The sequence below is a fragment of the Lates calcarifer genome, linkage group LG7_2 (genome assembly GCF_001640805.2).
Source record: "Lates calcarifer isolate ASB-BC8 linkage group LG7_2, TLL_Latcal_v3, whole genome shotgun sequence".
Taxonomy (NCBI): domain Eukaryota; kingdom Metazoa; phylum Chordata; class Actinopteri; family Centropomidae; genus Lates; species Lates calcarifer.
Genome location: NC_066854.1, coordinates 11,826,886 through 11,842,334, shown reverse-complemented (window position 1 = coordinate 11,842,334; position 15,449 = coordinate 11,826,886). Strand labels below are relative to the sequence as shown.

General features: G+C 41.6%; 1 protein-coding gene across 1 annotated transcript in view; it reads right to left on the bottom strand.

The window, feature by feature from the left end:
• The window catches only part of LOC108880213 (bone morphogenetic protein receptor type-2-like), a 32,168-nt gene extending 18,842 nt beyond the window's left edge, over positions 1-13,326 (bottom strand). The window contains 3 exon segments of the mRNA XM_018671642.2: positions 487-666; positions 1,575-1,760; positions 12,362-13,326. Coding sequence (XP_018527158.1) covers positions 487-666; positions 1,575-1,760; positions 12,362-12,452 — 457 coding nt within the window. The 5' untranslated portion in view covers positions 12,453-13,326.
• Positions 13,327-15,449: the final 2,123 nt, after the last annotated feature.

Sequence of the window (15,449 nt, the reverse complement as noted above, 5' to 3'; positions counted from 1 at the left end):
AAAGGATAATGTAATACCATCAATGCAAATTCATGCAAGCAGCATAAACTGGTTTCTTAGCCCAAAAAGATTTTCAATCAAAGAAACAGCTATCTTCTCAATATAATGCAATTCCTCTTGGGAGTTTATCCCTGCAGTTGAAATAACCTGATGTCACATGTGATCAGTGCTAAAGTGATTTCCCTCCCTATATTTCCAAAAAGCGGTAAGCATAAAATACATTATTAAAACCATAAAAGCATCAGCATATGCTGAGCTCTGGCCAATGAAATATACCAGTCTGGGTTGCTTTTGTAGGTTAGCTGACCACTGGCCATAAAAAAGGAAGATGCATCATGACTGGAGAGGAATCGTTTGATTAGAAATTAAATGAAACTCACCACAAGATGGGCATGTATTTAATAGCATCTATAGTATGACTACATGCACAGAGAATAATGTAATAAATGTCTTGTGGCTAGACTGTGAAAACATGAGTGTCCTTACAGATGGGCTGTGCAGTGGTGGGGCTGGGCAGAGGGAAATCCTCTGTGAAGTTGACATTGCACATGTCGCTCCCGCAGCAGCAGAAGTGGTACGTCCCATTCTGGATCTGCGGAGGGAGGTTGGTCACCACGCAGCGGTCATCACGGCAACCCTGGTGGTCACCCAGGTGAGTCCAGCAGCCTGACAGAGAGGGGTGAGTGGTATATCTCAGTAATGTTGTTTTTAAATCACTAAATGTGAGCTCATTAGATTGGTCTAACTGATCTGTGAATTGACATACTAATAAAATGTTTGTCAGTGCCACATTAAAGCCCTGGTGGGGCACTGTACTATTTTTGACTGCCCTATTTTTCATGCAAATTATTTTAGAATTCCCTAAAAATTCTCATTGGATTGGTATAATCAAAAACAAGTTATGTGTTGTTTTCAGTTTTGTTTAATGCACCTCTTGGATGGAGCTGCAGCCCCTTAGAAAAGTACTAATGGGATGATTTGACCTCCTCTATAACAAGCCTGGCTCCAACACTGTGTGTACACAGCAGAGCACTCAAGGACATTTATAGTAGCTGTAGGGACTGCGTATCCTTCCTGTGACACATACACTACATATACACATAGTATGAGTATACTCCTGACAGGAAAACAAGTCAGCTTACCAGCTATCTAGACTTTTAAAAACACTCAAAACCCAATCATGAAACTGTTTTTCAGCCACGGTGTTGTTTCTAACTGAGTGATTCAATCTATTAAATGTCACAAAACCGTGTAAAATGTTCATCATGATTTATTAGAGCCTAACCAAATATCTTGTTTTGTCTGAAAAGCAGCCCAGAACAAAAAAAAAAAAAAAAATCAATTTACTATAATTTTAAGAAAAGGAAAAGCTGCAGCCAGAGAATGTTTGTCATTTTGAAGAAAAATGACTAACATGATTATAACTGATGCAACATATGGTGATTCATTTTCTGTCCATTAACTATTCAATCAATCAAGTTATTGTTACAGTATCTAAGCCTGTTTCCAGCAGTTAAACTGTCCAGATATTTGCCTGCATTTGTACTGGTAAAAACACATCTCTGCTGTCGTACCTTGCTTCACCAGTCGCACTTCGCCTGGAGGACTTTTCTCCCACAGGCCAAAACAGTGGCTGCCCTTGGCACATCTGATGGTGGTGTTCTCTGGGGAGACCCGGCCTTCGCCCCCAGCTACTCGCTCCACCTCCCACTGCTGCTGCTGGTCCGTGAAGGCACACTCCCTTTCCTCACCCTGCGCTGCTGTGAGAAGACAGAGCAGCTTGGAGCTGAGTCAAATCAAATTTTTAGCAAAATAGGGCTGAGCTCTGCAGTATCAACAAAGTGAATGAAAGTCTGGTGACAAGAGGCAAGCACATCAAATTTTTAGATGGTGGCAGTTTGTGAGTCTGTGTTTTCATGAGCATGCATGGCGAGGAGAGAAAGAGACAGCTCAACAGCTTCATTAATTTATGCTGTTTCATTGCATCTCTTTATCGATTATCGTTTCATTCCACCAATACAATAACATTGATTACATTTATAAGTCCATTTCCTAATAAACCATATGCACATACACATATATTTACACATTATAATTTCATTGAATACATACATACTTGTCTGCTACCAGCTACAGAGACAGATTGATAACTGTGCTGAGCCTGTCTATACAGGAGAATCCACAGATGAAAAATAGCTGTCTGCCTGCTGCCTCTCACAAACTGCGATCAATACAAATACCAATTTAAACTCGAGTCTGAAGGACATAACACAAACACGTACAGAGGCACAGAGGAAAACTGGACATTAGGGCTCAAAACAACCCTAATTAAAAACATAAACCAAAACTGCAAGAAGACCAGGAGAACACACTGTGGAGCACACACACGTTAAAGCTGTCATCTTGTACTTAATGAATTCATCCCACTCATGGCCCATGGCTATTTCTGTGTTTTATTTACAGAAAATATGGATGAACTTCAACTGGTGTCAAACTGTGTTTCAAGTGAAAAGAAAAGCCAGAATATGTCCAGCTTTGAAATGGACATTTTACTTGTTGATTTGTAGAGAGGTCTGGGAGAGTGAGAGCCATGCCAGAGAGAAATAGTTTGGGCCAATGTCAGAGTGTGTGTTTGTGTACATGGCCTGCATTGTGGGTAATTTCAGATAAGAGGAACATGACGTGCCAGTTTGTTTCCCTTACTCCCAGCTCCTCCCTTTCCTCCATCTGGGAGGGGTGGGGTGGTTGAGGGTGGGCAGTCTGCTTTAGAGGGGGAGAGGAGGGTGGCAGTGCTCTGCCGAAGGTCAAGCTAGCCTGTGTGGGCAGAGGGTGACGCGATGGAGTGGTAGCTCTGCTAGGCATGGCGCCAACTTTCCTCCTCTGCTCCCATTCGCAGATAAAGCAATCAACCCTGGCCTACTGTGGGCCTCGGCTGCCCTCAACCTGTGGGCCTTTACTGCCTACTATTCTGTGGGACTGACTTTGCCTACAGGGGAGGCACGCTGTGTACATGCAGAGTGGGAAAGGAGTTCAAACTAAGGGTTAAATATGTGGAGGAATGTTCATTTTGATGAGGAAACTGAATTTCAATGAGCTAGCGACGCCGCTGCCAGGGTTAGCGGTTAGATTCCCAGTGAGGCAGACAATCCTCCGCACATTAACAAGCTCTGGGTTAAAATGATCACCAAATGGTAAATACACTACATAATTATCGTACATATTATGTCATACTGCACATGATATCTTCACGTGTACAGATTTGATTATATTTCCCACCTTCTATCAAACCAATAAAACATACCCCATTTATGAAATCTAGCAGACAGACAGTAAGCAGATGAACACAGACACAGAGAAGCAGTTATCACCCAGAGCTGTCTTAACATTTCAGCCCAAAGCCAACTCTGGCTCTTAACATGGAAGATGTGAAAACTGAACACCATGTCTACTATTAAACCAGAACAATTACCAGGGAGACATAATGGGCCAGATATTCATCCATATTTAACCACTTTTCATATTTTCCATTCATATTTTACCACTTTTGTATTGCTGCGGGGAAAAGATCAGCTCTTAACTATTGGTGCTAGATAGCTGATAATACATGTATGAAGATGATCTAGACAGAAACTTCATAAATGTACTGTCTCTACTATAAATAATGAAAAACAAGTTTTCATGAAATAATCTTTAATGATAAAATCCATGTGAAATTCTTAGTATAAAAATATCACTTTATCATGGCAACACTGTATTTCCAAGTTCCATTTTACTCTTTTAAGAATTTGAAAGGGAAGGCTGATCTACAGCAGAACAAGCAGAGCTCTTATGTCCTCTCTTTATTTTCCTCTCCATCTTCTGTCACTGAAAGCTGAAGATATTTTCAACTGCCCTTGCTACCAGAGGGCATGTTAACAGACAGGTGCAGAAAAGTGTGCTTTTGCAGCCTGAAAATGTTGTGTATAGGTGGGAAAATAATACACAGGTAAATAAAATTCTAATCAGTTGCAATATTATCCTAAATATAATTAGTTTTATCAAGCTATCTCAGCATTATAACAAAGGTTAAAATTCATTTTGTAAAGGGGTTGACTCTTGTGCCAGTTGCTTTAATTCATAAAACTGAATACATATTTTTCAAGTGCCTTCATATCAATAGGTATGGCTCCAAACAACAACTGTTCACTCATAGCTTAACAACCTTATCCAGGTACTGCCTGGAGCAAAAGTTCAGTGAATAGATTAAACAGTGTTTGTGTGTGAGAGCCAGTAATGAATGCTACTATAGTTAATACATGAACATTAGCAGCTCTGTCTCCAGCAACCCCAGCCAAACTCATTAAAAGTGAAAACTCTACTGTTTTTGACAATACAAATAATAAAGCATAAATGACCTCTGTGGAGCTTGTCAAAGTATATAAGCCAAATTGCTAGAAAAGTTTAAGCTAGAAAAAAATAATGACCTAATCTTATGTTTTTCCAGATGATACTAACTAATTAGTTAGCTCAATGCTGTTTCTTTATATCCATGTCTTTTACATAGATCGTCAACTGATGAGAAATGGGACTTGTCATTTCAGCCAGCAGTCACCACAGGCCTGCTTTTGTCTATCGCAGAGTTAATTCTGACCCTGTTATAACTGTAAACTGTATACAGTGATCACTTTCCCATTCAAGTGAATGGGTCTCAGACTTTTAGACCCCTCTGTACGTATGAGGTGATCATCCACAAAAGGATGACTCTGAATTTGGGATTTTAAAATTTGGCCATTGTAATGTGGTTAAGAGACACTATGCACTTTCCTTGACTGTAAAACTCAATCTCTTCTACTAAACATAATGCCAGCCTGAACAATAATCTTTTCTGCCTCAAATATGCTTCCCTTTCCAATTGCCCAAACTCAGCAATTGAGGGGTGTGGGCGGTAGTTGTGGAGGGAGGAATTCTAGTAAAAGGAGGAGAACCATAAAGGAACAATAGAAGGAAGTGCAGAGCCAGTGACAACACCCATAGACTGGATTGGAAGAACAGAAATCCATACAGCAGAGTATCTCCTGTCTTTCCCTGTACACCAACATTAATAATTAATATTTTTACTACAATTCAAGACTATGAGATGAAAAACCCAATAATGACACTCACTCTGTAAGAGATCTAGAGTGTAAAAAAGAAAAGAAACAGCAGATAAAAGGCTTAGTTTTATCTAGAAATTGATTTTAGGTTTTCATTCACAAGTACAATTGATTTCTGCATTTCACTGTGGTAAGGATAATGGTTATTTCAGTACATTTTTGCTCCAATACACAAAGCAAAATAGCAATTCCTGCATATATACACAACTAAGTGTGTAGTAGCTATTAATCACTGTGGTAATAATGTATGTGAGGAGCCCTGTGGTGGCTTTAACCTTCATCCTCCACTTTGTCTCATGTCACCTAAGGCTGAGTACAGTGCCAAGAAACATATCCACAATCCCCTAACCCTTCACCCCCGCCCGACTTCAACCCGTGACCGGCTGTCTGACTGAAATAACATTATGACACACTGACTGACGTGCAACACATTAAATAGTTTCATTGTGCCGGCACGGCTGCACATAACAAGCGTGCATGAGATAAATGAAGAGCACAGACTGATCACACACCAGCTTCTTTAATTCCCATTTCCTCTTGATTTGTAACAAAAAGCTATTCACCCTATGAAATATATTTATTGGATTTAGTAGCATGATACACAAAAACAGAGAAGCAAACCAGACTTTCTTCATTTGCAGTCTGAACCATGGGAGCACTCCTGCAGTTAGTTTTCATTGGTTTGTCTGCAGCTCTGCTTAGTTGTGGTTGGTGACTAAATTCTGAGTTTCTGGTTGGATGCCAATCTCTGTGTTTATCTCTGATTGGCCATGGCAGTCTATGTCCCTGGTTCTGCTCTGTAGAGCTTGCTGTGTGATCTTGGCTTCCACTGCAGTACTGGATTGTGGGTCAGAGTATGCAGGCAAGGCCAGTGGAGTGAGGCAAATGACAGAGGGAGAGAGGGGGGTGAGAGAGAGAGAGAGAGAGAGCGAGAGAGAGACAGGGTAGTCATATCAAAAGGCTTCAGAGTAGTTCTCTGCTCCAAGCCTGTTCATTGGATGATGGCGGGCACTGCTGAGTGTTTACCCATGGCCCAGTTATTTGCTAATCCCCCCCCCCCCAATTGGCCTTCGGTGCACCCTCCCACCCCCCTTAGACTACCCTCTTCCCCTCAGCCTCGCTGCTAAAAAACAACAGCGATCTAATCTGGCTCTCTCCTTCCTACTGCCAAGGCCCACAGGAGAGATGCAAGACACGGCAGTCTGAGACTTGATTAAAAGTCACCCAGTGCACTGATGTGTTGGCTGTTTTCTCTCCACAACTGGTTCCGAGTTCACATCCAAGATTAGAGACAGAAACAGAGGATGGGAGGGGGAGGAAGATAAAAAAAAAAAAAAAAAGCAGAGGAGGCTTTCTTGACTAAAGGCTGAAACGTGCTTGGTGCACCCGTGCACGCCCCATCTCCTCTGCAGACATGCGTGCACTGTCCGCAGCCACTGAAGTATACAAGTTGTGCTCTCTTCATGGGGCTTTCACAGGGAGAACTGCAATAATGCTGCCATGTTGAGCCTTTGTACAGTTCTGATTCTGCATCAGTATAAAAAAATGTAAGCTCTTAAACAGTCTTGTTTCTCTCAGGGTGTTGTTTACTTTTGCCGATGAGCACACTCTGTGAACCTGCCGCCAATAATGTGCCATCATGCATGGCTGGTGCGTCCACAGACAAAAATGCTCAAAATGCAAAGAGGCACTATCTGTGCCCATGTGCGTGGTGTTTTCATTATCACAAAAGCTCAAGCTGCTGCACGCCGACAACCATCAGAGGTATGTATCAGCCCTAATCGTGCCTGCCGCTGCTGTTTGGGTGCATGCTTGTTGCTGAGGTAGGATGGATGAGATTCAAGGGTATTTGCTGACACCCCCAATTTTTCAAGTCCCCTGGTCGAATTTAAAGATGTGGGGGGGGGGTGGGCTTTAATCTATCCCATCTGTTGCCCTGGGACTGCACACCCCCCCTCAAAAACACCACCACTCTGTCTGTGGTGTGTCTGTCTGGGTCTGGTACAGTTATGCTAATCCTGGGGCTTATACGACCCTCAAAGCTTAGAGGCCTCCATTATTGACCACCACCCCCACCCCCCATACCTTAACTTTCCTGAATATGTGATGAAAACACAGATGACATGGTGACTGAAAGTGGTGTTTGCTATCACACCGAGGGGGGTATAATCTCAGATTATTTATGAACAAGCAAAAGTTTTGTTGTAGGCCATGTCTGAATTTAGTCTTTGTTTACATCACTTCCTTGTTGAACAGATGAACAGTCAGTACAGGCTTGATGGGCTGCATACTAGCCTGACAGACTGAATTTCCCTACACATCCACCCACTCCACCGGAGGCCTGCGGTTGTCTGGTATGATGGGTTTTCACCTGTTCTGTGAATGGTGTTGTGATGTCATGGCAAACTTAGACTTACTCTCTTTAAAAAGATTAAAGCTCAAGAAATTAACTGATACACTGATCAAGAGAAAACATATTGTCAACTATTGTGACAATCATCAAGTCATTTTTCAAGCAAAAATATCAAGTCCAAGTTTTAAATTGTGAGATTTCTCACTTTTATTTTTCTTAAATCATAGTAAACTGAAAATCCTCAAGTTCTGGAGTGTGAACCAGACAAAACAAAACAAAGTGATGAGATCACGCTCAGCTCAACAGTAAGAGGTTTTTCCATTATTAATCTTAAACATACTTAATGATTAATTGACTGACTGAGAAAATAATCATGGGATTAATTGATAATTTAAAATTCTAATTAAATGGACCTTATCACAGGAGCTACACTGATAAAACAGCCATTTTTTAATCTTATGATTAAAAATAAATGTATATATTTAAGGGGACCATGTCAAGACTGTTTAACTTTAATGTTGTGAAAAATTACTATCAAGATCAACCTCAAGAAATACAACAACAATAAAAACAATAACAGTAATATTAATAATGGGAATTATTTATATGGCACTTATCAAAATCAGAGATTACAAAGTGCTTTACATGGACAAACTGATAAACAGAGAAATAAACTGGCAGGACATGTATGCATCCGAAAAAAGCCATCTTCTGCTCTCCTCAGCTGTTTTTTCTCTCTGGGGAGTCTCTAAGAAGAATATGGATAGAAACATATAAGGCTTTAGATATACATGGTATGTAGTGGACAACTGCAAAGACAGAGCAACAGCCATAGATGTGTCAACCCAGCTGGCAGAGAATATGAAAGCAAGGCCAATCTCACCTTAAAGCCTTGCAGGTGTTAAGAAATAGAATTTTTAATACTTCTATCCATAAAAATACAAAAACCTCTAACCAAAACAGTTCAGTCCATACTCTGAGCAACATTTATTGCGCCTTCTAGACTTATTGTCTCTGCTGGTCAAGGAGAACACTTTGTGTTAATCATAGGCTGTCACTCTGAGTTACCATCTCAAGGCTGCACCTTTTGTTTTCTAAAACATCCACTAATTTGTCCTTTTTGCCAAACCAGAAGGTCGACTGAACACTGTTCTATTGTATCTCGCTTTGCTTTTACCTCTGCTCAGAACTCAAACCAAGGTACTAGGAGAAACAGACATTGATTTTTTCATCTAATAGAGTACAAGGCTAGCTGTATTACAGACCAAATGGCCTCCCACCCCCTCCTTCCATTCCTCCATTCATTGGTCTGTCTCTAGCTGCAGTCAGTGTCATCTCTTCTCACGAAATAATGGAGATCTCACGAAATATCTCAAGATGTGGACTGAGTGCAAAACATTATTGAATCAAAGTAGGTGTAGTGCTTTTATATCCTCTAGCCTCTGCAACTACTTCCTTATTTTACAGTCTAAATTGCATTGCTCCAATTGTGCGAATTCTGATGCCAAATTGCTGGCTCAGAGTAAGCACACATCATCATATTGCCTCTATTTTTACTCCTACACACTGATTGCCTCACAGTTTTAGAATCAATTTAAGCATTTTATGAACTGTTAAATATCCTTGTGTTTACCTCCACAGGGATGCTGCATCACATCCCCAAATAACAATAATGCACATTCAACAGTCTAGGTTTAGGGTCAGTAATTATGCATGTTACATATAGCAGGACCCCTGGGCTCAGGCAAAATCAGTGCCATTAACACACACACACACACACGTCCACACGGATGATTTGTAAAATTAGCTTCTATACCTTTATTTGTTCTTATTATTGTGCCACAATCTTACAGTTCTCTTACCGTCTCTGTATACATCTGCTGACTATTGTAATAATGATTAGCTTATTAATCAACCTGTCTATTTGCAAAAAAATAAGCTGCAATTATTTTTATAATAGGTTAATTGTTTGTTATATTTTTTTTAAGCAAATATAGTTCCAGTTTCTTGTGCTGCTCTTTTCTGTTTTTTATCTATCTTAACAAACTGTTTTTGGATTGTTGGTCACACAAACATTTGAACACCCTGCTATTTGAGGACTAACAACAACAGTTGCAGCCCATAATGCATAGGATTATCTATGCATTAAGGATATATCTCACACTCTGCTATAGCCTTGCTTTCCTTGTTTTAAAAATGTCTCTGCTGCAATCTGCCTGTCACAGAGGCAAATTCCTCAGCATCTATTGTGCTTGGCATTTAAGTAATTCTGATTCATCCTCATCTTGGTCTTGTCCAATCAACCTTGCCATTAAAACGTGATTAGATGCCAGGGCTGACAGCAGCCTGTACCTGGCTCACCAAATTCTGTAGGGTCCAACCTAAGCTAGTAAACACTCATGGGCATTAAGCATGAGTCTGTAATCTCAAGCCAATAACTTCACTTTTTCCTGAGCCGCTGATGTGACCGCAGAGCTGACAGCTTGAACAGTCCCCCGTGGCCCAAGGCGGCTGGAGAGAGATGGCCCGGTTGGCTAACAGAGGGCCTGTCAACGCCACAGTATGGGGCCCACAAGACACAGCTTCAGGGTTTGGACAACCAGAGCAAATGAGCATTCCATTTTATGCTATGGTATAATACTTCTGCTCTAATCCTCTTTGGACCCCAAAACCTCCAGCTTACCTGGAACAACAGTAAAAGCAGGGCCTGAATGTAGGTTGTGGCATACATTTAGAGCATGAATATGCTATAAGCTAGGACTTAACTTAATAGAATTTGGGGTAGAGAAAAGCCCCAAACTAATGGCACTACTGGAGAACACCTGTGGTCACGCCGCAGGTAGTGTCTGCAGGCTTGTGCCATGTTTGGAACCGTTTCTACTCCAGATTTTGGAGCAGAAGGCATATGCCCACACACTGATTAGTCACGGGGGACAGGGAGCGGAAGGACGACCCGAGCTCAGCTGCAAACAGGTTAAACACATGGCAGTTGGAGGGAAATTAATAATAATTTGAAAAAGAAATTAACCATGGTAATGGGCGAGTCGAGGGAAAAGGGATGATGGGAGGCAGTAATACTGTTGGAGCTGAGAGAGGAAGCAAAGGGAAAGGTGCTGGGTCAAAGAGATGACTCACATGCTCCTGCAGACTATTAGTTCCTCTGCTTCCTCTCATCATCATCATTACAAGTATCATACCAAGAAATGGGCAGTGTGATACCTCTGCTTTGCATTCATGAAACAGCAGTATAGAGTGAATGGTTTGTCTCTACAGTCCGACAGCAGACCTAATTAATTTTGCACAGTACAACGATCTGGATTTATTGGCTGTTTACATGACACACATGCATGTAAGTATCCATTAATCGTCCTTGCACTGATTATTGAGTGAATATGTCAATCCTCTGCCCGTCTCTATAGTCGTTAAACTGCTCTAGGGGACCACTAATTTACATGTCATGTCTCATAAAGGTGAGCTTATCAAAAACAATAAGATTTCGTGATGAGAAATCTTTCAGTGTGTGTGCTGAAAGGATAAATCATAGCTTCACGTTTTGCTGATTATAATGGTTTGCGATAAAGATTTTCTCTCGTCCCCTCCGAGCCCCCCCCCCCCCCAATTGATCCTACGTCACAACCTGACAGCTCATTTCGTTAGGAGATGGTTCACGTCCTATTCTCTCCGCTGAATCACCCCTCTCCCATACCTGAAGTGAAAAGAGATGAGAGTCCTTCCTCCTTAAACAACGCAACGTTAACAACTGAAGTCCCTGCTTGTCATTTCATTAAAGTGGGAATTAAAAAAATACTCAGACTACCACTTGTCTGTTAAATGCAAATGTAAATAGCTGCAAATGGGGACACAGTCTCTCGGCACTATCAGCATTAAGTAATGAGCACGGTCACACTAAGTATTCAAATTACACTCCACACTCACATATTTCCCTCTGCAACAGCAGTTATTATTCTGGGCTTCTGATAATAGCCTGTCTGTGAATGTATGGAGGAGCCACAACAATAACCCACACTCACAGAAATGATAATACGTTATTATGAAGCTGTTTATACATACATTCACACCCAGACATTCACATGTAACACTGGATGAGGAAACCAGGCTCCACAAGATCGACTATTTTCCAACACAATGCCAAAGCCTGAGCACCATGTTGAACCTCCATCACCTAAATTACCCATCTTGTAAAATGCCTTTCCTGTCTTCTCACACATTCCACCTTTTTTTCCCCTGCATGCACTGTTCCTCCATCAGCAGCAGCAGTCCTGCTACTATCTTATCATGCTCAAGGTCTCACAGAAGCCTGGCTCCAGCCCAAAGTCTTGAACAGGGGGCACAACTTGGCAGACAAGGACTGCGGTATGTTTGGCAGTGTTTTTCCAGGCCTTTGTACACAGAATGATTATACGGAGCCAGGGGTGCATTTGCTGCTCTGTTCAAGAGGAGATATGAAGGTTTACTCAACTACAATGAGATGAGCTCCATAAAAATGAGCCAGGCTGACAACAAGATGGAAATGACAGATATGGTACAGACAGATAGGAGGACACACAAAAACACAGGAGTACATGATGAGCTAGGAAAATTGCGTCTGATATTGTCTGCTTACATGGAAGACAACCTGTATTAAAGCTGCAAAATATTTCCACAAACATAACTCTGAAGCTGCCCCAGTCATAAAACTATCATTTTGGGTAGAAACTGAAGCATCTTATATTAACCTCACCAAGGGACATCTGCACTGAACCGATTATATGGACGAAATACAGACGCCAAAAGAAGCCAAAAGGAAAGCATCAAATATTAATGAGAAGCACATTGCCCTCTTTTCAAAAAATCTATTTACTAATAAGCCACTTACCAGCCACAGAAGTCAGGAGAATAGTCAGGCAAAACCCAAATTTAACGAGTGATTTCATCGTGATTCGGCCCACAGCCATGATAGTGAACATCGACTTTGGTCTTGTAGTTGGAGCTCCTCCAAGTCTTGTTTCAGTTGTTCTGGTCCTCTTCTTTTTCTGCTACCACTATGTTTTCGTCCCGTTTTTCCTCACGTCAGCTCAATAACTTGAACTGCTCTCTCAGGCATGGAACAACACATTGGAAATTGATGCGAAAAAAGCGCTGTTTGTGTCGGGTCGTTTGAAGTGGTTTGATAACTAGCATGAACTGTCAACGAAAGTTAAGTTAGTCCTGCTATCGACTCCAGCAGACACCGGGAAGGTAAACCAAGCAGCTAACTTGTTTTTCGGATCTGCCATTTACAACTAGCCAGCGAACAACGTCCATGTCTGCTAGCAAACATGCTAGCTGCCCAGGGCGACTGTCTGGTACTAGAAAACTTAGGCAAAGAGGGTAAATATCGCAAAAATAACCGACGCTCAGCTACTTCGTCTAATTACAGACCATTCTCAGTTGTACATTTTCAAAAACCATCCACTCTTTCGACACATCAGGCAGGAATTTGGCATATAGACCATAGCCAATTAGGTCGGTTAGGTTGCAAGCTGACTGCTATCGAAGCTAACAGGGGTTAGCCAAATAGCCAGTTAGTTTTTCGAGTCCCATCATATCTCACGATATTCGTTGTGGAGAAGATTAATTCACAAGTAAACCGCACCTACAGTTAGCTTTTCTGGTTTACAAAAAACGGAGACGATTACTCCAGTGATGGCAGACGACGGAGGGAGAAGATGGATATCTCTTCGTCTGATCTTCGGCGGCGTTTGGCATTGACGGTTTGGAGCTCCGCTGGGCAGACAGACAGACAGGCAGGGCGGCTGGGAACGCCTCGTTTGCAGGCTTGTCTGGACCGCTCGTCTCCGGTATCAGGTTGCTGTGGGTTGGTGATGGGGGTGGAGGACAGTCCTACACAGTCGGGAGGAGTGCTACAGCGCCACTGTGCCGTAGACTATGGATAAAACACCCTGGAAAAATATGCTGCATTCAGGCTCTCGAAGTTATTCACTGGGGTTTTATTTAGGTGCTAACACTGTAAGGCTTTGATCAGAGATGGCTGCCGATAAGCCTGTGCATTTAATCGCAGTACTAAGTTATACCTGAAACGTTTCCATCATGGATAGTTCATGGTTTGCAAAGTTGCTAAATAAGAAGTGGTTCAGTTTGAACATGCAATGTAAAACAAATTAGTTAGAATAGCCTAGTCAACATTTGTAATACTTGCATTTTAATACAAATACCCAAGGGAAAATGTCCCAGCAATTTGCACATTTATTTTTAAAACGCATGGAATACCAAGAGAGGCAAAATATTCGTATTATTTTTCTAAAAATAATAAGATAATAGTAAAATAATAGTAATGTTAGCCCAATAAGACTCATGTGTTACTATTGATAGTAGTAGTGGTGATAGTACGTAGTAATAGAACTAACTCAACTCAAATTCACAAAAGTCATATTATTTCACATTATTTTCCGATTGTTACTAAAGGCATCACAACTTATTTAACTATTAGTGTTACTTTACTGCCTCTGTGTGGTCATATAACGTTATAAAAGGCTTAAACACTAAAGCACAGACTGTGTGGTTAAAAACAATAATTATTCCAGTAGGTGGCAATGTTAGCGTGTGCCTACGGCAAAACTGTGCGGTTTGTTGTTATATAACCTTAAAATAGTATTTAGTGCTGTTCAAATACTTTATGCGTCTTATTGTCATGCAGCAATTAAGGCACTGATTGCTACCTAAAATCGCCTCTGATATTTAGTGTCTGCACTGACCCAGAGGATGGAAAAATACCATTAAGAGGTATTTGGACACTACAAAGTCACTGGTCAGTGTCTCAAAGCCACACAGAGATAATGCAGCCATGTAATACACAGTAGGATTTTTTTCGTCCTTATGTATAGCTTGCAAATAAGATTGATGAATTAGTTTACATAGCTCACCCTCGGGGCATCATTACACTGAGGAAGGGGGGGCGTGACAGTTGCGCAAGGGACCTCCGCTGACGGGATAGGGCTCAGCACGCTTTGGATGTTGCTCTCTGGTTTCTGTTGATTAGGGAAGTCACTGTCGGGTATCAAGCGCTACGGTGTCTACAATGACCGAGCTAATATAAAGTTGAAGAGAAGCATAATGACAGAATAAAACAGCGTTAAGGTGCATTTACACACGTCGCACAGCCTGGAGCGCAGGATTCCAGCCTTCGCAACGACGCTCGGGGCAGCCCTCATATTCTAGTCCTCGAAATACCTGGGTGTCTGATGACAGGTGGACTGTACTATGGCTTCTGCTCCACCTGAGGCGAGGAAGTTTACTCGGGGGCTCAACAAACCGGGCACCGCCGCAGAGCTGAGGCAGAGCGTCTCCGAGGCTGTCAGGACGTCAGTGCTGATGGTAAGGGAAAGAGCTCGACTGTTACACACTCACACACGAAGGCTGAATGCACATCATCTTATATGATATGTAATATTCTCTAGAGGCTTTCCTTCCATCCATTAGGAGATCATAGGTCAGGGTCAGCTACAGAATAACAACTAGATTTGGTACAAAAATTCAAAGGCTCAAACCATAGTCTTCCTAGTTAAAAGTTGGTCCATTTACTTCATGCTAAAACACCCACAGTTATCATTTATGACATATGAATATATGCATATTCCCTGTTGTCTGACTGTGGGGTGTCTATTGTTACAACTTTCTCAAGTTGTTGCCAGGTAACTGAAATATACACCACCAGCTCCTAGAGACACATACACACACAAATGTACACACACTTCTTTAGTTTATCCTGTCATCTGACCCTCCCAGGTGCACATTGCAACCAGATAGGTTTGACAGAAACAGCTGATCAATGACAAAATGGCCAAAGCTGCTTCCTCATAAGTTACTTCTTGAATGCAGATTGTGTTTTATTGTCTCAGAAGTCTGCACTGTTTGTACTTCAGTTTATCCTCTTTAGTGTGCTTGTTCTTAGAGACTTGTCCACA